The sequence below is a fragment of the Colletotrichum scovillei genome (genome assembly GCF_011075155.1).
Source record: "Colletotrichum scovillei strain TJNH1 chromosome Unknown Contig00002, whole genome shotgun sequence".
NCBI classification, from domain to species: domain Eukaryota; kingdom Fungi; phylum Ascomycota; class Sordariomycetes; order Glomerellales; family Glomerellaceae; genus Colletotrichum; species Colletotrichum scovillei.
Genome location: NW_023336260.1, coordinates 2,870,747 through 2,894,083, shown reverse-complemented (window position 1 = coordinate 2,894,083; position 23,337 = coordinate 2,870,747). Strand labels below are relative to the sequence as shown.

General features: G+C 55.2%; 5 protein-coding genes across 5 annotated transcripts; 2 read left to right on the top strand and 3 right to left on the bottom strand.

Annotated features, from left to right (window-relative positions):
• Window positions 1–552: 552 nt before the first annotated feature.
• Window positions 553–3,230, bottom strand: HER10_EVM0006028 (WD domain-containing protein; the record flags this gene model as incomplete). Its single annotated transcript, XM_035475626.1, has 3 exons — window positions 553–2,192; window positions 2,229–3,041; window positions 3,096–3,230. The coding sequence occupies 3 exons, from the start codon at window positions 3,228–3,230 to the stop codon at window positions 639–641; spliced, it is 2,502 nt and encodes an 833-aa protein (XP_035337254.1). The 3' UTR covers window positions 553–638.
• Window positions 3,231–4,873: 1,643 nt separating this feature from the next.
• HER10_EVM0010896 (SUR7 protein) lies at window positions 4,874–6,495 on the bottom strand. Its single transcript, XM_035480341.1, has one exon. It carries the CDS (start codon window positions 6,187–6,189, stop codon window positions 5,161–5,163), a length of 1,029 nt encoding a protein of 342 aa, XP_035337665.1. The 5' UTR covers window positions 6,190–6,495; the 3' UTR covers window positions 4,874–5,160.
• A 6,835-nt stretch (window positions 6,496–13,330) lies between these two features.
• HER10_EVM0002740 (calcineurin-like phosphoesterase) lies at window positions 13,331–16,883 on the top strand. The gene is made up of 3 exons (XM_035472440.1): window positions 13,331–15,989; window positions 16,041–16,193; window positions 16,255–16,883. Exons 1-3 carry the CDS (start codon window positions 14,586–14,588, stop codon window positions 16,282–16,284), a joined length of 1,587 nt encoding a protein of 528 aa, XP_035336995.1. The 5' UTR covers window positions 13,331–14,585; the 3' UTR covers window positions 16,285–16,883.
• A 500-nt stretch (window positions 16,884–17,383) lies between these two features.
• HER10_EVM0007526 (dihydrouridine synthase) lies at window positions 17,384–19,975 on the top strand (the record flags this gene model as incomplete). Its single annotated transcript, XM_035477080.1, has 3 exons — window positions 17,384–17,836; window positions 17,890–19,806; window positions 19,894–19,975. Exons 1-3 carry the CDS (start codon window positions 17,526–17,528, stop codon window positions 19,973–19,975), a joined length of 2,310 nt encoding a protein of 769 aa, XP_035337373.1. The 5' UTR covers window positions 17,384–17,525.
• A 686-nt stretch (window positions 19,976–20,661) lies between these two features.
• Window positions 20,662–21,193, bottom strand: HER10_EVM0010652 (uncharacterized protein; the record flags this gene model as incomplete). The annotated part of the gene is made up of 2 exons (XM_035480105.1): window positions 20,662–21,031; window positions 21,129–21,193. 2 exons carry the CDS (start codon window positions 21,191–21,193, stop codon window positions 20,662–20,664), a joined length of 435 nt encoding a protein of 144 aa, XP_035337641.1.
• Window positions 21,194–23,337: the final 2,144 nt, after the last annotated feature.

Sequence of the window (23,337 nt, the reverse complement as noted above, 5' to 3'; positions counted from 1 at the left end):
GTATGGATCGAGTCCTTGTTCGTCATGAATACATATATATACTTGTACGAATATCCATGATCTGGAATGAAGTAAGAAGAGACGATAAGGCATTGAAATGGGAGCGCAACACTTGAAAGGCTTCGTGGTATCTCTGCTCGCTCAGTACGCTACAGCAGCTCTCACTATCACGCGTGCGAAACGCCTTAATAGCTCACTTCAGAGATCGTTCACCACGAAATTCAAATAATTACTAACACACAGGTAGTCCTATAAGTCATCGAGTGACGGCTAGCCCCGAGCCGAGGTAGAAGAGCATGTAAGCCGAGCGTGCTCTCATCTTGGATGCTCGGCGAAAGGAGGGGAAGGGAAGCTGTCGTCGTTATCGAATAGACTGAATTGGACTGAGAACCCAGAGTTGGTAGGATATACTATTTGCCTACTACCTTGATTAACCATAGCTGTGACCTCTATTGTCGTTCTTGACAATACGAGTCTGTGGTGACGCACTCAAGACTCAATACATAAGTCCCTGCGGTGCAAAAAGGCTTCAGCATAGCTTCATTATATCAGGTTCCCATCATCTACTTCATATCTATTTTGTCTAGCCATGTCATGCTTTTCTGCCAATCGAGCCCTCCTTGTCATTTCCAAACCCCTCAAGACTTCCAATCCCAAACCTCCAGCCCAACACCGCCGACAGCAACCTTGCCATCTCCAATAATCTCAACGTCGCCGGCATCTGCCACGCCGCTGTACTCGTCCGCCAGCAACGTGATCTCCTCTACCCCCTCGCGCCAACCGAGCCACCACATCTTGACCCGCTGGTCATTACTGACCGTCACAAAATCTACCCGGCCTCCTCGTTCCCCGAGGACCGTGAGCCCGTTGATGGCCGCCGCGTGCGCTTTCCTGACACCGGCTCTCGTTACGGTCTCGAAACCGCTGTCATTCTCGTTATCAGAGTCGCTGTTGCTGCTGCTGCCTGAAACGAGCGTGACGATGCCCAACGCGTTGTCGTCGCCGCCGGTAAGGACCACAACCCTGTCATCGGACGTGAAATGCACGTCGAGGGCCTTGATACTACTCTGGTGAATCCGCTCCGTGTGCCGCAGGACGTACTCGGATCTCCGAGACCGCCAGATAGCAAGACACCCGTCCGTCGCGGCCGTAATGACATCAAACACGCCCTCCCTGACCCGGAGGTGCCGCGCTTGCGTGAGACAGGCGCCGGTGTACTGTCCCTTGAAGAGTAGCTCGAAGCCTTGGCCGGGTGTATACCGGTACGTCTTGACAAACGAGTTGGAAAAGGCCATGGTGACGGCGACGCTGCCGTTCTCTTCCTTGTCCAGCGCCACGACGTCGAAGCTCGTGATCCGAAGGTCCCCGTCCTCGCTCTTATCCGCAAACACGGCCTCGCGCATCAACCCCAGCCCCCTACCGCCGAGGTCGCACGCCCGCCAGACCATGAACTCCTCGTTTCCGCTGCAGCTGAAGAGCAGGTCCTCGCCAAGCCACTTGAGGGATTGTAACCCTGCGGTGTGGACCTTGACAACCTTGACGCAGCGCAGCTCTCGTCTTTCATCATGCGAAGCACCGCCGGCCGTGGTGTACTCCCAGATTCGGATCGAAGTATCCTCAGAGCCGGTGGCGATGTAGCGACGAGGCCCAGAGTTCCTAGAGTGCCCCGAGTACGCGATGGCGCGGACCTCGCGGCCGTGGGACCCGCGCTTGAGGGTGCGGTGGTGGGTTGCGGCGACGGAGGGGCTGTGCTGGGTGTAGACTCCCAAGGTGGCGGCTTTGTTGAAGACGAAGCGCATGCCGTGGTCTCGGTCTCCGTCCCTGTTGCTGTTTTGCTGGCCCTGCCGGGTGTAGGCAAAGGCGCGGTGCGCGCCGCCGCAGTCGACGCGGAGGATCTCCTCGTGCCGCGTCTCGTTCCAGACGATGAAGTTCTTGCTGCGGAAGCCGCAGAGAATCAGGTCGCCGCTGTCGGACAGCCATGCGTCTTCGAGGTTCGGCACCGCTGCGGGCGCGGTCTCGTGGCGCAGGTGGATGCCGGAGTCGGAGGTTTCGTAGACGCGATAGTTTCCGTCGCGGCTCGTCGTGATGATGTGCGATGCCGCCGCCGCCGAGGCAGTAGATGAGGTGGGGAAGACGTTGATGGATGTGATTGCGTCGCCGGAGCGGCGGTCCGGTGCCGGGAACGGGATGAGCTGCTGCTCTCCCTCCGCGCGGCGAAACACGGACACGTAGCCGTGCCGCGAGCCGAGGACGAGGAGATCGTTGACCTGGCAGGCGGCCGTGACGACGAACCTGCTGTCGAGCTCGGGGACGGGCACCATGGAAGTGACGGCCGAGGCATCGAGGTCGAGCGTGAGGATTTGCATAGCGTCCCCGCTACCTAGCATGGTGACGAGGAACTCGAGCTTCTTATCCGATGCCCCCTTGTCCTCTGCCGAAGATTTTCGCAGGGGGAATATGTCTGCTACCTTACCGGGTACAGTGCCGACTTGCTGTACAGTCGAGTCGCGGTAGAGCAGAATCTTCTTGTTGGCCGTGCCTATCAGCGCCAGGCCCGGCGCCGGGCTCTTCAAGCTTGTGCAGGCATTCAGGGCGCGCATCGTCTCTCCGTCGGTCCCGATCTGTGTCCATGTGAGTTCCGGTCCAAAGGAGCCGACGAGGAGACGGCCGGTGGTGCTCGTCGCGACGATGGTGTCCTCGCGGACGAACGCGAAACGTTGAAAGGCTTCTTTTGTCTCCAAGGGGATCGCGTGGTCAGGGTTTCGTGGGGCCAGCTTGCTGACCACGTCCCGCATCACCAAAGTCTGCAGCTCGCTCGGCAGTTCTCGCAGCTTAGATGCCGTTGTGTTGCTGCTGCTGCTGCCATCAACGAGCGACCGGTCCGAGAATAGATTGATCTTACTATCCGCGCCGCCCGTGGCGACCAGAACCTGCCCGTCAGCCTTCTCCGTGACGGCGGTAGCCCAGATGTGTTTCCCGTCGTGGCGGGCATACGTCTCCTTGTACGTGATGCTCGCAGCGACGACGGGCGCCTCCCTGCCCTCGACGACCGCGGCGGCCGACTTTGCTCTCCGCCGCCAGGCCTCGAGGTCGACGGCCAGAGACCAGGCCTGCAGCGTAGAGTCCTCGCCAAAAGAGTACACCGTCGCGGGACGACCCTTCGCCAGCTCGTCGAGGCCTCCGAGCGGGAACCTGACGTGCCAGATGCGCGAGATGTGGCCCATGACCATGGCCAGCGGCGCGCTGGAGGCAACCTGCGTTGTCGTGAGATCTGTGGCAGCAGCAGTTGGGGCAGAAGAAGAAGAAGAACCTCCGAAGCCAGTCTCCCTAGCCTCGCCAAAGGCGTCATACTGCAGACGCGGCGAGCCGGGTCTCTCCGTGATATCCCAGATGCGAATCGTCCGGTCATCACTGCAACTCGCGAGCAGCCTCGCCGTGCACCCTCCGCCGAGGTCGATCTCGCGCGAGATATCGACGCCAAAGATGGAGCCCTCGTGGCCCGTGAAGACGAAGAGGACCTCGCACCAAGGCTTGCTCGCGCTTGCGCTCGTGCCCGTGCCTTCAGCGGCAGTTGCAGCGCCGTCGCCGTCGCCACCGGAGAAGTGGCACTTCCAGACAATGATCTCGCCAAAGACCGTGCCGCCGGCCACGAGCACAGAAGTCTCTGATAGCCACGTTAGGTTCGCCGAGTACAGGATCGGCCGTGAAGGTGACACGATGCGACCGAACGAGACCGTTTTCCCATCACTCCCCACGGAGAACTCGAGGACTTCGTTGTGCGCCGTGATGAGCACGCCGCGGTCCGGGTCCTCGGGGCAGATGACGCCGTCGTAGATCCAGTCCGGCGCCTTGGCCTCGATAATGTCTGTCCCCGCCGCCGCCGCGGTCCCGTCCTCAGCCCCGAGGATGAGCTCTTCGATGACGGCAGCAGAGACGACGGTCACGGCTTGGTTCCCCCAGAGCAGCACATGCCGCCGCTCACCATGCCCCGCAGCGGCAGCAGCGACGTGAATGCCGTGGATGGGCTGGGCGTGGAAAATCCCCAGCTGGCAGCGCAGCCGGCCCTCGCCGTCGTACACCTTCAGCTCCGTGTCCTCGCCGGCGAGCAGGTACGTCTCGCCATCCCTGACGTTGAAGAAGCTGAGGCCGGTGACCGGGGTGAAGTAGTGATCCCTCTGCAGGGGTCCGGCTACGAATTGCTGTTTTCCGTTTCGTTAGCTTAAGGTACATATCTCTTACTCCCCTTCTTCCTTTATGAGAAAAAGGCAATATGTGAATGCTATTTTAAGAGTCTAGGGGGGCCAGGATTACTAACTGCATGGTGACGGTTCATGAGGAGAAAGAGCGGGCAGCCGTTCAAAAACTGGCCTGCCCAAGTCGGGTAATATCTGACTCTCTGTGTGTCTTCACTTGGCTAAGAAAAAAAAAAGTCTCACTAGAGGGGTTGTCCTAGCGTTTAGAAAAGCGAGAGGTCTGAAGCGGTTGCGTTTCTTGTGAATGGTGGTTGCCTAAGGTCCCAGGAGCATGATGCCAGTCTTTTGCGGCTGAGCTGAGCTGGGCTGGTTGCATTAACGGTCCTTCCTCCGGTCAGCACTTGATGGTGGTTAGGATGCAATGTGGTGGATCGAGTCATCGTCCACCCCTCTGCTGATTTTGGTGGAGTTTTTTCACTTTGGTGGTTTTTTTCTGTGAGAAATTTCGAGGTGTTCCTTTAACAGTGCCAATACACCCCAAATTGCACGTTGTTTGGGATTTGCCCACCATCTCAGATACAAGTCACGATTCAATTGTTGGACATGCTCTCTCACATGAAACCTACACATTTCACTTTTGCCAAGGGCAGGAAATTTCGTAAAACTCTAGTATGTTTTTTGTAATTGCTCTATGAGCATGTTGGAATTCTATAGACAATAAAGCCTGGATGGGGGTATCTCCAATCCCGAGCAGTCCACTAAAGCAATCAACTGTCGTCATCCCCCCTGACGATCATCTTCGTCCCAGAGCTACTAAACATTCATATCCACCTCCGTGCGTGTCCGTCGTTCTCATGATAGTGAGCCGTTACCCAACGCCAACAATGCTGAAATCAAAAGTGCTACCAAATCAAACGGCTTCCCTCGTACAAAAGATTACTACACTGTAAACTTTCAAGTGCTAAACTTAAGAGCGGTGGGAGTAAGGCTCGTAAGCAGTGTCACCACGGGCACCGCTGGCGTAGCGAGGAGCACCGTACTGGGTAGCCTGCTGCTGCTTGTAGTAACCGTTCTCCTCGTGAATGGGCTGGTAGCTGCTGGACTGGGGGAGAAGCTTCTCGCCATCGCTGTTGCGCTTGCGGTCCTTGCGGGTGTGGCTGGGAGCGCAGCAGCAGATGGTGAACATCCAGAAGAAGCCAGCGCCAAGAGCGAGAGCAGCAGAGATCCAGATGAGAGCGAGGAAGCTGTTGTTGAAGCCGGCAGAGACACCGTAGTACTTGGCAGTACCCTCAACAGCGCCAACGACGATGACAGACATGGCGGTGGAGAGAGCAGCGGAAGCGCAGACGGCGACAGAAGCGAGAGAGGCGACGAGGAAGGTGATGCAGGACATGACACGAGTGCAGTTGGCGAAGATGCCGAAGACGATCTCGAGACCCAGGGCGATGAAGGCGATGATGTAGGCAACCTGAGTCCACTTGGTAGCGGTCTTGAAGGCGGAGAGAGCGGTGGTGACCTCATCAGGAAGCTCGATCTTGCGGCCGGCAGCGGTGCCAATAGTCTCGAGGGTGGAGGTGTTCAGGTAAGATGAAGCCCAGTCGAACTTGGCCTTGGTGCAGGTCTTGTCGCCGTTGGTGTCGGTGGTGCAGTAACCCCAGAGAGCGATGTCGTAGAGGTTGTCGAGGCCAAGGTCGGCGGCGGTGATGTTGCTGGTCTGAGTGGTAGAGGAGTCGGTGGCAGCCTTGGTGATGGCGTTGTCACCATCGCCGGTGAGAAGAGCGCGGTCGTGGTACTTTCCAAAGTTGACTGCCTTGACGTCCCTTGAGACTATACTTGATACGGAAGCAGGGTTGATCTCGAGATCGGTGAGGTTGACGCGGAACATGTAAAGGTCCTTGTTGGAAACACCGCCGAGAGCAGCGACCAGCAGGAAGATCATGGAACCAACGCTGAGGATGAATGGCAGAGCCACGCAGATAACACGGCCGACACCCATTTTGGCTGTGTTGTTGAAGATTGTTGTATAAGAGTTTAAAGTTGTAGTTGTTTGCAGATAGGCCGATTTCGGTAAGTGGGTCGTCGGCTTGTCGTCAACGAGTGTAACTAGGAAAGCAACGATCGTTGGTAGGTGAGTGGTGTGTGTATGTAAAGAGGGAGAGAGAGGAAGAAAAGGGAAGATGGGAAGCCCTTTTTGAGAGTAGTGTGTGTATGCGAGAGAGAGGCAAACGGATGTGAGTGTGATGAGTGTTAGAAGTAAGAGGCTGACACAGACGGACGAGCGTTGATGTTTATAAAACCGTAGGAAGAGGGAGCAGGAGCGCAGGTGCAGGCTTGGAAGTGCCGTTACGTATTTTTGCGTAAGGCACAGTACGGCAAGGAAGGCGCAGGGCGGGCAGGTTGGGGCACTTGCACTTTGCTTTGCTTTGCTTTGCTTGGGGGTGTGGGCAGGCCGCAGTGGGTGGGCGGTGGGCAGTGGGCACCGTGGGAAGCGGAACATGGACAGGGACGCGGACGTGGCGCAGTACCGCGAAGTCGCGAACAGTGAACACGGCACCAGCTTTTTTTGGTGGAGATGGGACGGCTACCACCACTGTACGTAGTGAGGTAGAATAGGACAGTATGTGATTAGGTAAGGCAGGCATTCACTTTCCTTCAAACCTCCGCAGTAGGTATTGGCACACACAGCAGCAGTAAGGCAAAGATTGCGTTGCTGACGGGCTGCACAGTAGCGGGCCACGACTCAGCCCCCGGCTTTACTAGGAACACCCATGACCCTGGAGAATCCCTCGACCGAGCAACGGCGTCGACAGGACAGCCAGACCCCAGGCTGCCAAATAGCAGACGGGAGCCGAACCGTAAACCAACGAGGTGCGGGAGCGCTGCTATGCTGTGCTGTGCTAGGTATTCTGCGGCTCCCCTCTCCTCCACTCTTTTCTCCGAGCCTCTCTTCTTGACGTGTGGTGGCCCTGGTGGTCGTATTTTTTTTCGTCCTCTTCCTCCCACATGCCGTGCGAAAACACTGTATCGAACGCGACTCTCGAATCATCATCCATGTCCGCACATGTCCGCGAGGCATTCACGCATTCAAACTTGCCGTCTTGGCCTTTGAAGATGGAAATGACCGATGCAGCACCTTCCAAACACTGCTATGTGTCCGCTCCAGAGGCTCTACTCCTACTCTATTCTTTCTGTCAGGACACAGACATTGAAGCCAGCCGGGGAACAAGATGGGGAAGGCCTGGAATTAGGAATAAAGGTACGGATAGATGCTGACAGCCTGACAGGGATGTCCATCCGTAGGGCAGCGTGGGCAGGTCCCGCGGTGACGCCACAGGCGAGTACCTCTCTGGCTATGCTGCCTGCGCACGGGTACCTTCTGACACTGGCGTCAAACCTTGCTTACCTTCACACCTGTAGGCTGTAGGCTGTTGAGCCCGGGATTCTGTTCCCTCGAGATCCTGCTGCTTCAGCTTCACCAGACTGCTCCAACAGATTCACCCTCATAATGATCAATGACTTCCCCAAGATATATGCAGACTTGAGATGTTTCGAACCATATGCATGCCAATCGTCATCATTGGAACTACGGGATGCGGTGCCGGCCTGTCTATGAGTTGGGCTTGGGACGACTTCCATTCGGACTAGGAAATATCAAGTCCAATCTCACCGTACAGCAAAGCCGCCGCAGATTGATTGAACGTAGAGCCGGGCCAAGAGCCGGGCCAAGAAACCATGGAGCTGAGCTTAGAATATGCTATTGTAGAGAGACCTACCTAGGCCGGAGGAAGATAAACGACCTCAAAGGCTCAAGTGCGGACGGCGTGGTAAAGCCGATATGTGTGTAACTGATTGTTATTCCCGAACAGCGAAAGGTCTTCGGGAAGTTGGAACGTTTCCACTTTGTGTGCTTTGCTTCTCTCATCCTGTCGTACGCGTCCATCGCCTCGTACCTCTCATTCGTCCTTGGCTTTTCGTGGCCGGTCGGACTCGTGGAAGGTCGGAAAAAGATGAGATGGAACGGCGCACCAAGCATTATAATCACACACTGTGATCACTGTATACAGTCGTGTACAGAGCTTCACACAGAGTTTGGAGAAACATGAACCCCCGGCCAGGCCAACCTCCCAAATCCCATGGAGAAACATGGGAATGAGTGGTCCCTGTCTGATATCACCATCCTTGTGGAACAGCCGATCGCTGGTGTGTTGCTTGAGGGATAGGTAAACTAAAGACGACTAGAACAAGAAACAAAACAGGTCCAACAGGTTCTAAGTGCTCATCAGAGTCGCATCTACATCAACGATTTGCCTTGATCGGCAGCCCGTCTCGCTGTCTGACACGTCCCAAGCTTGCTAGTTTGGGCTCCATCCGTCCACGCAATTAAAGTGGTCCAGGGGTTCGTCATCCTGCGGAGGCTCAGCTCTGTTTTCTTTTGCTCTTCCCTCTCACCAGTTTACAATTGCTGGAGAGAGAGAATTACGGCAGCACAAAAGTGGCCTAGTGTAGTTTTGTAACACTTTGCACTGCAGCACTTGGCACCGGATTATTCAATGCCCACGTTCCGAATTCTTCCCTTTGTCATACGTCTCTACTCTGTACTCCGTTCCTTACTGCGCATTTACGAATACAGCCAGCCCAGCTTCATGGGCATTTCGACGGGCCCCTGTACGGATATTCGTAGTCAGCTCAGCCCCACGGGACGTGCTTGGTAACAACCGGCTATCGAACTCGAGCTAGGCTGGCTGGGCTGGGTGAGGTGGTATTAATGATGGTGGCTGGTCATCTTTTCGGGCTTCGCCAGATGCCCACTTAGAAGTCGAGACCCGCTTCCCATTCCCCCCAATTCACACTAGCACCAGCCGATGAGGCGGAATGGAACCCTCTTTTCTGTGTGAGTGTCTCTCCCAGCTAATTTTAGAAACATCCTCCCGTCTCTTTTCTTCTTCCCTCCCACAATTCGTCCAACACCGCCCAACTGCCAAACCAACCGGGCCACCAACGTCCGGGTCAAACAACCACTTTCCGGTCGTCGGCGCCGAATCACGCATCGCGAGGCTCAGTTCCAATACGGGGCCCTCCCGAGGGCCTTGTGGCTCCAGGCTCTCTCTCAATTTTTTAAAGTTGCCGAGCTTTTTCTCGAACAACCTAACAAAGCGACCTTGAATCTACCGTCATTGGCTGGTCACGACCTCTCGACCCGTTACGAAGCCATCACCGCCACCATTGCCCAGCGCAAACTCCAGGAACAGGGCCCGAACCCGTAGATTAGCTCCCGTGCCGTCCTCGCCTACCTCGGCGAGAAAGCAAAGAAACATGAATCCACTCGACCACCTTATCAATATACATTATCAACCCTTTGATGCATGCTGCGCGGCGGTGACATCTAGCCTGCATCCGAAAGAGGGGCCGTTGATGGCTCTTCTTGACCAAAACCCAATTCTCTGGCCCCGCCAGCGATGTTGTAGTCTCTTTACCCGTTGTGGGCTCGCAGCACCTCTCAGCCTTGAGCTGATTTGACAGCTCCCGCAAAGTACGCAGTACATACGTACGACTCGGCCGCGAACACCATCGTGGCTCGGCTACACCAAGCTCTACCTTTGCATCTCGGCGTGGAGCTTGTGCTGGCTAGAGGCTAGAGCTCGAATTTTGGCTCATGGGGCTTGTGGAGAGACGAACTCTGGCCGCTGCAGCTTTGCGTTGGTTCGTCGCATTATCTGAATCTCGTCATCGTTGTTCCTACTGCCCTTGGCAAAGAGATATGCCCAATAGACCCATTCCTGCCCCGCATCGTGTAAGTTGTTCTGTTCTGCCATGTTTCTTTGGCGTTTTGTTTGCTTCCTTATTTGGCAGTACTTGGACTATTATTCGCATCTCAGGCCTTGGCTGCAACGCTGCCCGTCGAGGAGCGAACACCCAGATTCCCACTGGCATGCTGCATCGCGTACGGAGTACATCCCGGGAAACAGAAGTGCGATCAAACCTCGAATTTCTCCGTCCCCCACTCACCTCACGCCGCGACTGCAAGAGCCTCGAACGACGTTTTCGAAAAAGTTCAACTCGAGTCGAGATCCGTTTCAGCGGCGAGAGCGAGATTTCGAGAGACCCTGAATCCCAGGCGGGGACAAGCCCGGCAGGGGAGGGGCCTGCAATAGCGGTCCCCCAGATATAGGACCACCAACCACGCAACCTTCTTTTGGCCGACTTCCGAGGCCATCCTGATAAATAAGACAGCCACCGAGAATCAGAGCTGGTTTGACGGTTCGGGGGTCCATGTCCGGCGGGGCCAGACACCAATGCCCCTCCCTCCCGAAGGCGGCGATGCCGGCTTGACGCGCGGTGCACCGCGGCGGCATTACAAGACATCTCACCATCCGCATGAACTCGCGCTCGCGCGGCTGGCTTGGTGGCGTCTTCATACCTCGGAATGCCGACTTGGACGAATCCTACCGACTGACCGAGTTTTGCGCGCGGTTGAGCCCACCTACGGCTCGGTGAGGACTCGTATGTCTCTGCGTCTTCGGAGGGTCAAGAAGTCACCTGGCATTTCGATTCATCCCGTCTGGCTGCATGCGTGCGCCCTGGAAACGATACTCCTGATTTCGCGAATCACACTCCGTTCCTCAAGCTTCTATGAGACCTACCGCGCAAACCTGCAGCTGCATAACCTACCATGGGCCACACACACAACGTGGCTTGCCGTCTCAGCTACCTTTTCCAGATTCCTGTTTGCTGGATTTTCTGGCAACGTGGGAGCTAGAAAACCGCCCGCCATTTTTGAGGCCCTCCTCGGTCAACTTGGTCGCACGGCAGCCAGGTGCAGCACGTGCTCGCATGGACGCGGGGACAACGCACCGAAGGAATGTATCACACTTATTTTCTGGAATGGAATGTCAGCGAACACCTTTTCTCGATTCGCCCGTCCTTGTCCTTTTGGGCCGTTGATCGTGTGGGGGAGGAGGGTTGTCAGCCAGTGTCTGTTACACCGCTGCACCGGAGTCGGGAGATTGGAGGTTTGAGAGACAGTTGTCACTTTCCTGGATTCGAGAGCGGATGCAAGTGGTGATGCGACTCATCAAACAGATATGCACGCGGGCGTGTGGACGAAGGCGAACCATCAACGAATCCTCGGCTCATGATCAAACACGGAAACGATGTTTGAAAGCACTCGAACCGTTGAAAGGTAAAAAGGGTACCATACGGAGCACAAGTGTTGACAATGTGACCCAAAAGGCTACCTAGGTAATGATCGCACGATGGTCACTTCTCAACATCCTCCCGTGTCTTCCACCCCCTTCACACGCATCTTCCCCTTCGGCCTTCCTCCCCTCTCCTCCCCTCCCCTCTCGTCTCATCTCATCTTTGTCTTGTTCCCTTCCTCCCTCCCCTCTCCGCCGGGCTGCCACACCCAAACTCGAACACGCATACGTATAGCTGGGAAGTACCTAGCATTTGCTCCAAGGACGATAATGCAACACCAGAAGTTGAACACGCGTCGGGTGCGCTGTCAAAGGTTCTGTGCTCTTTGGCTAGAAGCAGCGCAGGAGAAGCGGGTAGTTTTACACGGAATAATTGGTGGCAGAAAAGGCCTGCTAAGATACGTTAGCACGTTGGACAGGAACCACTCTGTCGTCACCGGAGAAAGGCGGTCCAAATCTGACCGAGCGGGAGCGGGACGGTGGAGGAGAGGGGAAGGGGAGAATGGGTGGCAAGAATCAAGAGGTAAGTAGCTTCTCCTCACTCCAGTAGTCCAGTAGGAGAGAATACCAGCCGTTGTTGGTGCCATGATGATGGTGGTGGTGGTGCGGCGGAGGAGGTCCAGGCCCCCGGGCTATCTGCGGGCGGAGAACTTATTCCCCCTAGTCCATTTTCTCCTCTTGCGAGCAGGACGAGCTGCAACAGTCACCACTGCGCTTGCATGTTGGAATGGACCATGGATAGATGGTGATCCAATTCTGGGGCCTGACCACTCGGCTTGTCTTGCGCTGAGCCTCAACGGACCGTGGTCTGACTGGCTGCCAAGCTTGAAATGGGGAAGAACGAGCAGCAATAAAGAGAGAGCAATGAGAGGCTCGACTCTGTATAAGGTAGGCACAGGTGCCGATAGAGTGACCGCATCGTCCACAAAGTCAATGTGTGTAAATGTGGTGCGATTTCTCCTCTTCGTTATGTGTAGTGTAGGATGAAACTTGGCTTCAGTCTTGGGAATACCCCGTCTGGGTGAACGTGTGCTTACTGACCTGTCTGCCAACTTGAATGTACTCTTGCCATGTACCTTATGAAGAAGTATCGTGCCGGGACTCTCACTTTTCTTCGTCTCAACCTTGTCTCTGCAACATCGACACAGGGGTTGGAGCTCGAAAGAAAGAAAAGGATCAATCACCCAAGCGCTTTTACAGTTTGTGTGGCTACGGATACTTTCATCCCAGCATAAATCATCTGGCTCATCTGGCTGGGCCATGTTGGATTGTTCAACTCAATTCCGCCTCCAGAAGGCAAATCAAGGTCCGGTTCCCATCTCTCGTGAGGGTCAATCAAGGTTATCAGAGATAAGCACCCAACAGACAACACCTTCTGCCCAATATGTCCCACACATTCGGCCTCCTCCCTTGTCTACCCTAGATTAATTCCATTGCCCAAAAGCAGGGCAGTATAAGGGAAGCTGAACAAGCGTGACAGGGCAGAGCAAGGTAACAGATTTATTTACGAGCTGTGCAGCACAGAGTGTCACAGGCAAGCTGGAGGTCAGGCCAGCCCAGCCCAGTTTAGCCCGTGGGTTTCAGACACCATCGACAGGGAAAATACCTTAGTACAGAAAGAAAAAAAAGGGTGACCCAACTCCATCTTTGGATCCTTGGCAGCGCACCATAGCACCACAGCACCCGGCCGCTAACCAAGAACTTGGGACCTTGATCTTGGGACTCTTGGGTGCCACTGGTGCTTGGGGGCAACGAGCAACCGGGCACACAGCTGGAATTCCTGGAATTGGGTTGAACCGGGGACTGGACTGGACTGGGCTTGTCCCCTTTTTGAGGAGAATCTGATGGATGGTACTAACTTTCTCACCACCACCCACCTCACCTAATCTGGCTCACTCCAGTTCACCACTCAAACCGCCTTCACGCCACACACACACACACACACACACACATACGAACAAATACAACAAGCCCATCTTCCCAGACCACCAGACCACGCCTTCTTGCACAATACACCGGCTGCTGTCCCGATAACTTTGTGCATTGCGTGCGCCTCAAACAACCTTGGCCCACTCAGTAATTGACAACTGCTCTGTACGGATATCCTTCCATGGTTCTCCAATTTATCTGTCCACCTGTCTTACCTGAGCAACAACAACACGCGCACGCTGCTGCACGTACACAAAGGAACCCCCCTCGCCGTCTTTGCCGCTGCCAATTGCTGTTCTTCCGCCTCTTTCCATCTTCCATTGCCAATTAATTACTCAACCTTACCGACCACCCGCCACTGCTATTCTACCTTGCTCTTGCAGACTACCACTACTAAAATACTACCACCACCACCTTACCACCACCGCTTGGTACACACATCAACTCGCTGGCTCCATCCGTCATAGGCCCCCCCGCATTCCATTGAACCTGCGACTACTTTAGCACACCTCAGGTATCTGTAGCCTTTCCACAGAAGGTGCCTATTAGTCTCTCTATCCATCGAGGTACGGAGCCCAAATCTAATACCCACCCGCTCTGTCCCCCATGCCTGTCGCCTAAGGTAAAGCAATCCCGCCCGTCCTGCATTCATCCGTCCCTCCTTGTACCTTCTCCTCCCGTACATACTCACCAACAACACCTCGGATTCTTTCGCCTTATCTCCAGACTCCAGCCCACACGATCTGAACAAGGCTGACCAAAAACTCCTCCTACGCAGTCGTCGACAAATGCCTCCATAGCTTCATTCCATCCGCGCCTGCCGACTTCATTCGAGTCTTGTCTTCTTCTCGTTTCTTTGACCCGACACAACCGCCGCCCGCGAGCCACGTATACGTCACTCGCCCGTTTCCTCGCTTACATACGACCCTCCACCTCTTCTTCCTCCTGCCCATCTCCAGCGATCGATCAAAGGCAATCGCCTTAACGCGCCCAAAACGGACAACTCAAGTGGACGCCGCTCTCCCTCCCGCATCCGCTTCCTGTCCATCCTCGATCGTCTATTCCATCCTCCCTAGGACCCCCTACTGCGACACAACATTACATTTTCCCATCTCGAGCCCCTGCCAGATTCGGGCTGTTGCGGCGAGACGTGTAGGCCAGCCACACATCAGACGAAGACGAGGCCAGCCCACGCGCACAACCCGACATACGACACCTACAACAATAATCGTCGTCGTTCCTTCTGCATCGGCATACGAGCTACATCATGGGAAACCAGCCATCCAAGGAGGGTGGTCACGCTTCCACCAAAGGCCCTGGTGGCGACGGCACCGCTGAACCCCTCAAGTCCTACCCTTCCTTTGGCAGATCTGACACCAAGGACTCCTCCCGCTCCTTCAAGGCCCTGAGGTCCAAGATCCCCGGCTCGAGCAAGACGGACAGCCCAAGGAACTCAGTCATCACCTCCCCTACCGAAGAAAAATCCGACGCTGCTTCGGTCAAGTCGGGGAAAAGCGCAAAGTCCGGTGTCCCCCGAAGCCGCAATGACTCCGCCACCTCGCCGACGTCCCCCTCGACTGACATTGAATCCCCGCTCGATGACTCTCAGCCGCCGCCATCCCCGACCCAGTCCAGCACCATCAAGAGCGGCGTTCACGACGTGAGCGCAGCGCAAGCATCAGGAGAGGTCGACCACGTCTCCGACCAACCCCCTTGTGCCGGAGGCAGTCTCAATACCCATATGCAGCAGCCCGGCAAGTCCATCCTGGCCACCAAGAACGCGGATGGCGCTGCAACCCCGGTCGCCAAAACCTCGTCGACGAACTCGGGAGATAGACATGAGGGAGGTGTTGCCATGAGCGAGATCAAGGACATCGATCTCGACGACTTCATCAAGCGTCTTCTGGATGCGGGCTACGCTGGCAAGGTCACAAAGAGCGTATGCTTGAAGAACGCCGAGATCGTCGCGATCTGCCAACGAGCTCGCGAAGTGTTCCTCTCTCAACCCGCCCTTCTGGAGCTTGACGCCCCGGTCAAGATTGTCGGTGACGTACACGGCCAATACACAGACCTGCTTCGCATGTTTGAGATGTGTGGCTTCCCGCCCTCATCTAACTACCTCTGCCTGGGTGACTACGTCGACCGTGGTAAGCAGTCTCTCGAGACAATCCTGCTGCTTCTGTGCTACAAGCTCAAGTTCCCCGAGAACTTCTTCTTGCTGAGAGGAAACCATGAGTGCGCCAATGTTACGAGAGTGTACGGTTTCTACGACGAGTGCAAGCGCCGCTGCAATGTCAAGATCTGGAAGACCTTCATTGACTGCTTCAACACCCTCCCGATTGCTGCCATTGTCGCTGGCAAGATTTTCTGTGTGCACGGAGGTCTCTCCCCCGCACTCAGCCACATGGACGACATTCGCAACATTGCTCGGCCCACCGATGTTCCCGACTACGGCCTGCTGAACGACCTGTTGTGGTCTGATCCGGCCGACATGGAGCAAGACTGGGAGGCCAATGAGAGAGGCGTGAGCTATTGTTTCGGCAAAAGAGTGATATTGGATTTCCTTGCGACTCACGACTTTGACTTGATTTGTCGAGCGCACATGGTGGTTGAGGACGGCTACGAATTCTTCAACGATAGAGTCCTTGTAACGGTCTTCAGCGCCCCCAACGTAAGTCTTTACCAATCGTTCTGGACGAGCTCTGCTAACATGTGGTCATAGTACTGTGGCGAGTTCGACAACTGGGGTGCCGTCATGTCCGTATCGAATGAATTGCTTTGCAGCTTCGAGCTGCTTAAGCCGCTAGACTCGAGTGCGCTGAAGAGTCACATTAAGAAGGGCAGAAACAAGAGGCAGAGCATGCTCAACAGTCCGGTGAGTAGACATTGGAGAAACTTGGAACGTAAAGACTACGCAGTCACTAACATTGGTACAGCCTGCACATGTCGAGCCACGAAGCGTTTGATGAGGAGGTACGCCGGGGAGACGTGGGACAGCAAAGAATCTCCATTCATTGATGGATTATTATGAGTTACAATCAGTCGGGCAACCGGGCAGAACATTTCAGATCAGAACACAATAGGCGAAGCATGCGGTTCCGGCGGCATCACCAATACCCTCGGCAGGTGGAATTCCCCGAAGGACATGAGCGCCTACTCGAGTCCGGTCATAACACGGACAATGCCTGCGAAAGGCGTAATAGCCGAGTCGAGTGATGGCCAGGTTGGGATACTTGGCAGGGTCAAACTCTAGCAGGTGGCCGTTCGTTATTCGATCTCTAGACACGGCTCGGGCAAGAGCAGGAAGCAGCTGGGAATCTTGCGGATTTCCTTGACACGATAGGACGAGAGGGCATGCATCGGTTGCGGCCCTTGGGAACTAGTGGATGATGGTTGAGGAGAACTCTCAATTACCAGCCTGTCTCGGACAGTTGCACCGCGAGCTAGAGATACAGCGTACATCCAGTCCATTTCCGAATGTTCGTCGATGAAGGCATCGACTAGCGGGGTCTATCATGGTTATACAGTAAGGTAGTTAGGGTGTGGGAACTAGGATTCGATTTTGTATGCTTGGTCCTTTGATTGCTTGAGGAGTTCTTGCCGTGACATTCTTTCTCCAATAGTGTCAAGACCTACCAATATGTGCTAAATGATGAATGAGCTTTAGCTGAATAGCGTGCGGCGAGCTGACGTTGAATGCAAGGCACCTGAGTGTAACGGAGTGCCGCGCTTGCATCGGGCGGGATGTGCCCCTCCATGAAGTTGCCCCACTTAACGTTCTGAGCTCAGCCTGTGACATCAACTTTTCCCTTCAAGCCGTAACCTCGAGAAGGACGAACTGCAATACAGACGAACATTCTCCATTGCCAATTGCTCAGTGGAGCGATTTGAATCAGTCAGAAGCGAATCTCGCATACTGAATTGACCCTCCTGCCTCCTACTGTGGCTAGTTACGACTTTCTCCAGCTCAAGTCCAAAGCGGAAAGTAGGTAGAAAAATTTACCTCTACTGCCCTTTTTCATCCTCTCTCTCTCTCTTACTCTCTCTTTCTCTCACAACCTCAGTCGGGACTTCTTGACCTTGAACTGACCCACACCTCCTTCCCAACCACATCCTTGGCTCGTCCTCTATCTGACTTTCTCTTTCAGGAATTCGACGCCTTCTCTGTCTGTATAGCACCCAAGGAAAAGAAACTTGAGGGGCAAAAATGGAGAACCAAGCGCCCCAGATCGACGAGTCTGAGCAACGCGCAGCGAAGCGTCTTAAGGTGGACGATTCCACGCCGCAGCAGACTGAGGAAGTCGCGAAGCCCGCTGAGGCTCAGGCTGCTGAGGAACGCGTTGCTGTCGATGAGGCTACGAAGCGCGTGGAGCCTGTCCCTGCCGCTGGCAACGGTGAGAAGGCTGATGTCCCGATGAGCGAGGCACCTGCTGTCGAAAAGCCGGCCGAGGGGGGTCCTGCACAGCCAAAGCAAGATGCCAGAGACGTGAGAAAGGGCCAGGCCCCAATCAAGGCCGAGTTTGTATCCCTCAGAATGTTTTACAGACTCACGAGATTGACATGTGAAATAGGTTTCTCATTCACAGGGAGGGTCAAGTGAAGGAGCAAGACGAGGTCGTCGACGATGACGCTGCCGAGGGTCGTGACCAGGGCGGCGATGCTCGCGATAGCCGCGATGCCCGTGACAGTCGTGATGGCCGTGACAAGCGCGACAAGAAGAAGCGTGAAAAGGGCCAGAACAAGGAGCGCACCTTTGGTCACTTTGACGATAATCTCCGCCTCTGCAACACGCGCGCCTACGCCCCCGAGTTCTCCCCGCGTGAGTGCAAGTTTGGAGAAAGATGCAACATGCTTCACGACCTGCGCAAGTATCTCAAGGAGGGCCGCCGCGAGGACCTCGAGACTTTCGAGGGCAAGTGCCCCGTTTTCGAGCAGTTTGGTGTCTGCTCTTCGGGCTGGAAGTGCCGCTTCGTCAAGAGTCACATGAAGGAGGTTGACCACGAGGACGGCCGCAAGGAGCTCGTCCTTGTTGAGGAGCCCAAGGAGGCCACGAAGACGAGTGGCGAAGCGCCCGCCGAGACTGGTCGCGAAGATCTCCGTCCCGGCGTCTACAACAACACCGAGAACCAGCTCAAGATTGACCTCAGCCGCAAGCGCATCGACTTCACGGAGACCGACAAGTACATCTCCTGGATGAACAAGGAGGCGAAGCTGGGCGATGCCTTCCACCAGCGCCGCAAGGACCAAGTGATTAGCACCCAGGAGGACCTGCGCGCGCAGTTTGTCGACCCGCCCCTGAAGCCGTCCGAGAAGCGCAAGCTGTACTTTGGCAAGGAGACGCCCGCTCTGGCGCCCCTGACCACCCAGGGCAACCTGCCCTTCCGCCGTCTCTGCGTCGAGCTCGGCGCGCAGCTCACCTACTCCGAGATGGCCCTGGGTATGCCCTTGGTTCAAGGTGTCAAGAACGACTGGGCGCTGATGAAGGCCCACGAATCCGAGATCAGCCCGCCCCGTGTCAACCCGGACAGCAACATCGTCCAGGGCTATGACAACTCGCGCGATCTCAAGTTTGGAGCCCAGATCTCCGGCAGCCAGGCCTGGCACTGCGTAAAGTCGGCCGATCTTCTTAACCGCTACGTGCCCCACCTACGCCTCATCGACCTCAACTGCGGCTGCCCCATCGACATGGTCTTTAAGTCGGGCGGCGGCTCCGCGCTGCTCGAGGCCCACGGCAAGCTGGAGCGCATGGTTCGCGGCATGAACACCGTGTCTGGCGAAATCCCCATCACCGTCAAGCTCCGCACCGGCGTCAGGCAGAACCGCCCGACGGCGACGACCATCCTCGGCAAGCTCGCCTTTGGCTCCCGCGAGAACCGCGACCGGCTCGGCGCCCCCGGCTGCGCGGCCATCACCCTCCACGGCCGCAGCAGGGAGCAGCGGTACACCAAGAAGGCCGACTGGGGCTACATTGCCGAGTGCGCCGCCATGATCAAGGCCTACAACGAGCAAAAGGACGACATCACCGACACGGTCCGCGAGGCGGACGAGTCCACCCTCCCCAACGCCAAGGACGGCCGCATGTTCTTCCTCGGCAACGGCGACTGCTACTCCCACGTCGAGTACTTTGAGCACGTCGAAAAGGCAAAGGTCGACACCCTCATGATTGGTCGCGGCGCCCTCGTCAAACCCTGGCTCTTTGAGGAGATTGAAAAGGGCCAGTACCTCGACAAGTCTGCCACGGAGCGCCTGGCGTACGTCGAGAAGTTTTGCCGCTTTGGCATGGAGGCCTGGGGCACCGACGAGCTGGGCATCGGCTTCACGCGCCGCTTCCTGCTCGAGTGGCTCAGCTTCTCGCACCGCTACGTGCCCCTCGGCCTGCTGGAGCACCTGCCGCCCGACCTCAACGATCGCCCGCCGGCGTACCGCGGTCGCGACGACCTGGAGACGCTGCTTGCTAGTAAGAACTACAAGGATTGGATCAAGATTAGGTACGTGTTGGTTGAATTTTCTTTGCACTTTTCTGCCTTGGTTGAGTGCTATGCGTACGAGATTGATTTTGCTAACTCATATTACAGCGAAATGTTCCTCGGTCCCGCTCACCCCAACTTTACGTTCCAGCCTAAGCACAAGTCTCACGCTTACGAGGCTGAGGGTTAGATGCTGGTTACATGGACAACATGAAGGAAGCATTGGAGCTGTATCTTTATCTGCAATGGGAGGCACGCGGGAAAAACCTGGAGGTGGAGGTATACCTTTCTTTCTGAGCTTCGTGTAGCGCAGAGATGCCGCGTTCAGATGTAGTTACATCCTCGACGTAACTCGAACTTTGAGGAAACATGAGATGCAGCTGGAAGCGTAACAGAGAAGAAGAAGAAGAAGAATCAAAAGTTTTTGTTGCAATCACTTGCGAGAGAGGAATGTTGTTGAGGATTCTGATATTCGATGGCATTGTGAACCTAGTGACGTCTCCCAATGATCCATTCAAACGAAGCGCGAAGCATATCTGGGAACTTGGTATCCCGTGGGTTCCCTTACAACAGCAGGTTGCTTCTTTGTTCCAATGTCCATCACAGTGAACGCAACAACAAGACCAGAATGTCATTCTCCCTCATTCCTGTCCTCTCATGTACTCATTGAAAACCCCGTTTGTCCTCTCCACACCAGCACAATCTTCCGCCTAGCTAGGACCTCAGCCAGAGCAAACAAACGATATGACGAAGCCCACTGCACCATCCTCTCACTCGAAAGACCTCCCTGCATGTCCCACCCCTTCAAATCTGTACGATATCCCGGAACTGACCTCGGTCGATAGGATGGCCAGCAAGGTGCTGCCGAGACAGATTCTAAACGGACGTAGCATTACCCTTAACGACGACCGAGATCTGGGATATGTGGGTGGTAGTAAAGACGACCGTGGTGTTCTCGTCGCTGTGGAGCGTGGTCGTGGACTGGGCAGTGACCTCGGGAAGGACGTGACCCTTCTCCTCCTCTTGATGAGGCACCTTCTCCGCAGGAGTAGGGACATTGCCAGTGACAGCGGTGACGGCGATGATAGCAGCTGTAGTAGAGTCACCGCCGGTGGTGGTGGTCGAGTTGATGGCTTGGATTTCGTTGTTCACCTTGGGAGTGTGGGCGAGTGCGACCATGACGAGGGCGCCGAAGACGGCGAGGGTGGCGCACATGAGGCCTAGGGTGAAGTTTTTGAAGCGGCCACTGTTTTGATTTTGTAAGTTAAAGGTTAGCTATTGTTCTTCTTTATTTATCGGGTCTGTAGATGTTTTGTTTTTTTCTGTGATGTGATATGACGTACGGGTGGTGAAGGCGGATGCGGCGAGGTCTGGCCTCTCTGGTCTCGGGGGCTTGAGTTTGCTCCATTGTGTGGTGTATGTTGTCGGCTTTGAGGGAGGAGAGGTTGTCGGTTTTATGTGTAAACTGGTATTTCTTTCTTCACGATGTTTGGGTGCTTAGTGAAGGAAAGGTTAAGTTGAGCTTTAGAAATCGAAGGAGGCGGCGGTGTGGGCACCGGACGATTTCTTGGTCCTTCGTGTGTAGTGTTTTTTCTGAGAAGGTATGAGGGTGGTGAGAAATATGAGGCAAGTTGGGAAGTTAGTGGTCGAGGGCCAGCTGGAATCTTGCCAGCTTGGGAAGGAGACAATATCAGCGTGCTGCCCCTTCTCATTACGTATCATACCTTCCGGCGGACGACCTATTGATCCTGCTTTCCTAATCCGAGGGATTCGGTACTCACGGTGTCTTCGCTACGAGTGCCTAGCTTCATTATCATATAATTCCTTGCCTTTGCTGCAGAGCTTCATGGGCATATTCTATCGTGAATACATGGCGATAGACTCACACTACCAAGGGCAATAGTAGAAGCGGCAGGCATAGAACTAATTCAAAGCTGTAGACCTTGACTCCATCAGCTCGGCTCAAACAATTGTATTTTCCTCTTCACATTGAGTGTCTGCCTTATGGAAAAGCTAAATCTATGCTGCGCCTTCTGCTTCAATGCAGAGGGAAGGCTTTCTGAACAACCTTTCTGGTTCGCAGATATCTATAAGTAAGTTGCTCCGCCTACTAACGTCGACACCTACCGCTTCGACTCTGCATCCAATTTCCAAGATGGCAAGCGACGCGCCTCCTAGGTTACCCTGCCCCCTATGTTTCATTCTAGGCCACTTGCAACGCCTCTTTCGAGCCACAAACATCCCCGTTGTTATCGACGAGGCTGAAGAGAACTTACATGATGATATTCACCAAGGGAGTAAGTCTCTGACAATTGAAGATGACGGCGAGCCTATCCCTGATCACCTTATAGATAGCGTCACTACCGATGAGGGGGATTATCTAGATCCAGGAAATGGTTTGGACGAAGCAGAGACCGTTTGCAACCTTACTGGAGTGCCGGATAACCCAACGAACTCCTCTCGGCGGCTGGTTGATGTCAGTATGCGCCCTTTGATTTCAGCTACATCTCGCAATCCAACTGCAAGAGAGATATTACGCTCAAACAGCACATCGGGTCCCTTCTGCAGACCTTGCACAGACAACAGGGATCACTCTAGCCAGAAGTATAGAGCGGCAGTCTCACCATTATACTGCTCAGGTTGCCGTCGAGATCATCCATCATCCCTCTTCTCGGCAACCCAACGACAAGAGGAGCCCAATAAACGGATCTGCATCGGTCGAGAGGGACATATCAGGCTCTGCGAGCACAGGACGTTTGGCTGGGACGAGTTCGTGCACACTTCTTCGACCACCAATGCGGATACGAGCATCACATGCAACCATCCAGATCACTTAGGAGCTTCAAAAAAGCCAGTCAGCCTCCGCGCACGGCTTGGGATGTCACCGCACACAGCCGTGATAGGGACACCCAGTGAAGTCAAGGCAACATTCGAGCATACCAATGGCTACGCTTCCTGGGCCAGTGAAATTGGTCTCGACAAGAGGGCCCACGTAAAGATTCCCGCATACAAGCTTAGAGCACAACCGGGATCCTTGTTACTTGCCAGCGATCTTCGGCAAGTCCTGGAGACGCAGCGGGGGCAGTCGCCATGCCTATGGTTCCCAGAGGAAGGCCCTCGTCAAATAGATGCCATGGCATGCTTCAAGCCATTCCGTTGCATCTGCGTAGTCGACGAGGACAAGAGGGAGAGAATCCAGCAGGAGTGCATTGCTGGCCCGTTCAATTGGAATCCGTCTGCAAACGAGTGTCCCCGTAAGTTTTCGCCCAATAGTTTCGAGACAGAGACCTGACTACAAGTACGAGTACTAATCGCACAGAGGCAGATTATCACAGGGAGTGCCGGTGGTCTAAAGACGGCACGGCATATATACACACTGAATTCTCGCGCTGTAGTAAACACGATGGCTGCGTCGTCTTGTCTCACAGGCGCTCGATACGGCGGCGCACGTCTACTACCCAGGCGTTGGAACCTTGCAACTCGCAATGGTACCAGGCTTTGGATCCCTCGTCTCACAATCTAGTCGACGACATCGAGTTCAAGAACGTGACG

Coding starts and splice junctions, on each gene's coding strand:
- HER10_EVM0010896 (XM_035480341.1), bottom strand. CDS start 6,189: ATGGGTGTCGGCCGTGTTATCTGCGTGGCTCTGCCATTCATCCTCAGC.
- HER10_EVM0002740 (XM_035472440.1), top strand. CDS start 14,586: ATGGGAAACCAGCCATCCAAGGAGGGTGGTCACGCTTCCACCAAAGGC. Junction 15,990..16,040: donor CGGTCTTCAGCGCCCCCAAC/GTAAGTCTTTAC, acceptor ATGTGGTCATAG/TACTGTGGCGAGTTCGACAA. Junction 16,194..16,254: donor AGAGCATGCTCAACAGTCCG/GTGAGTAGACAT, acceptor ACATTGGTACAG/CCTGCACATGTCGAGCCACG.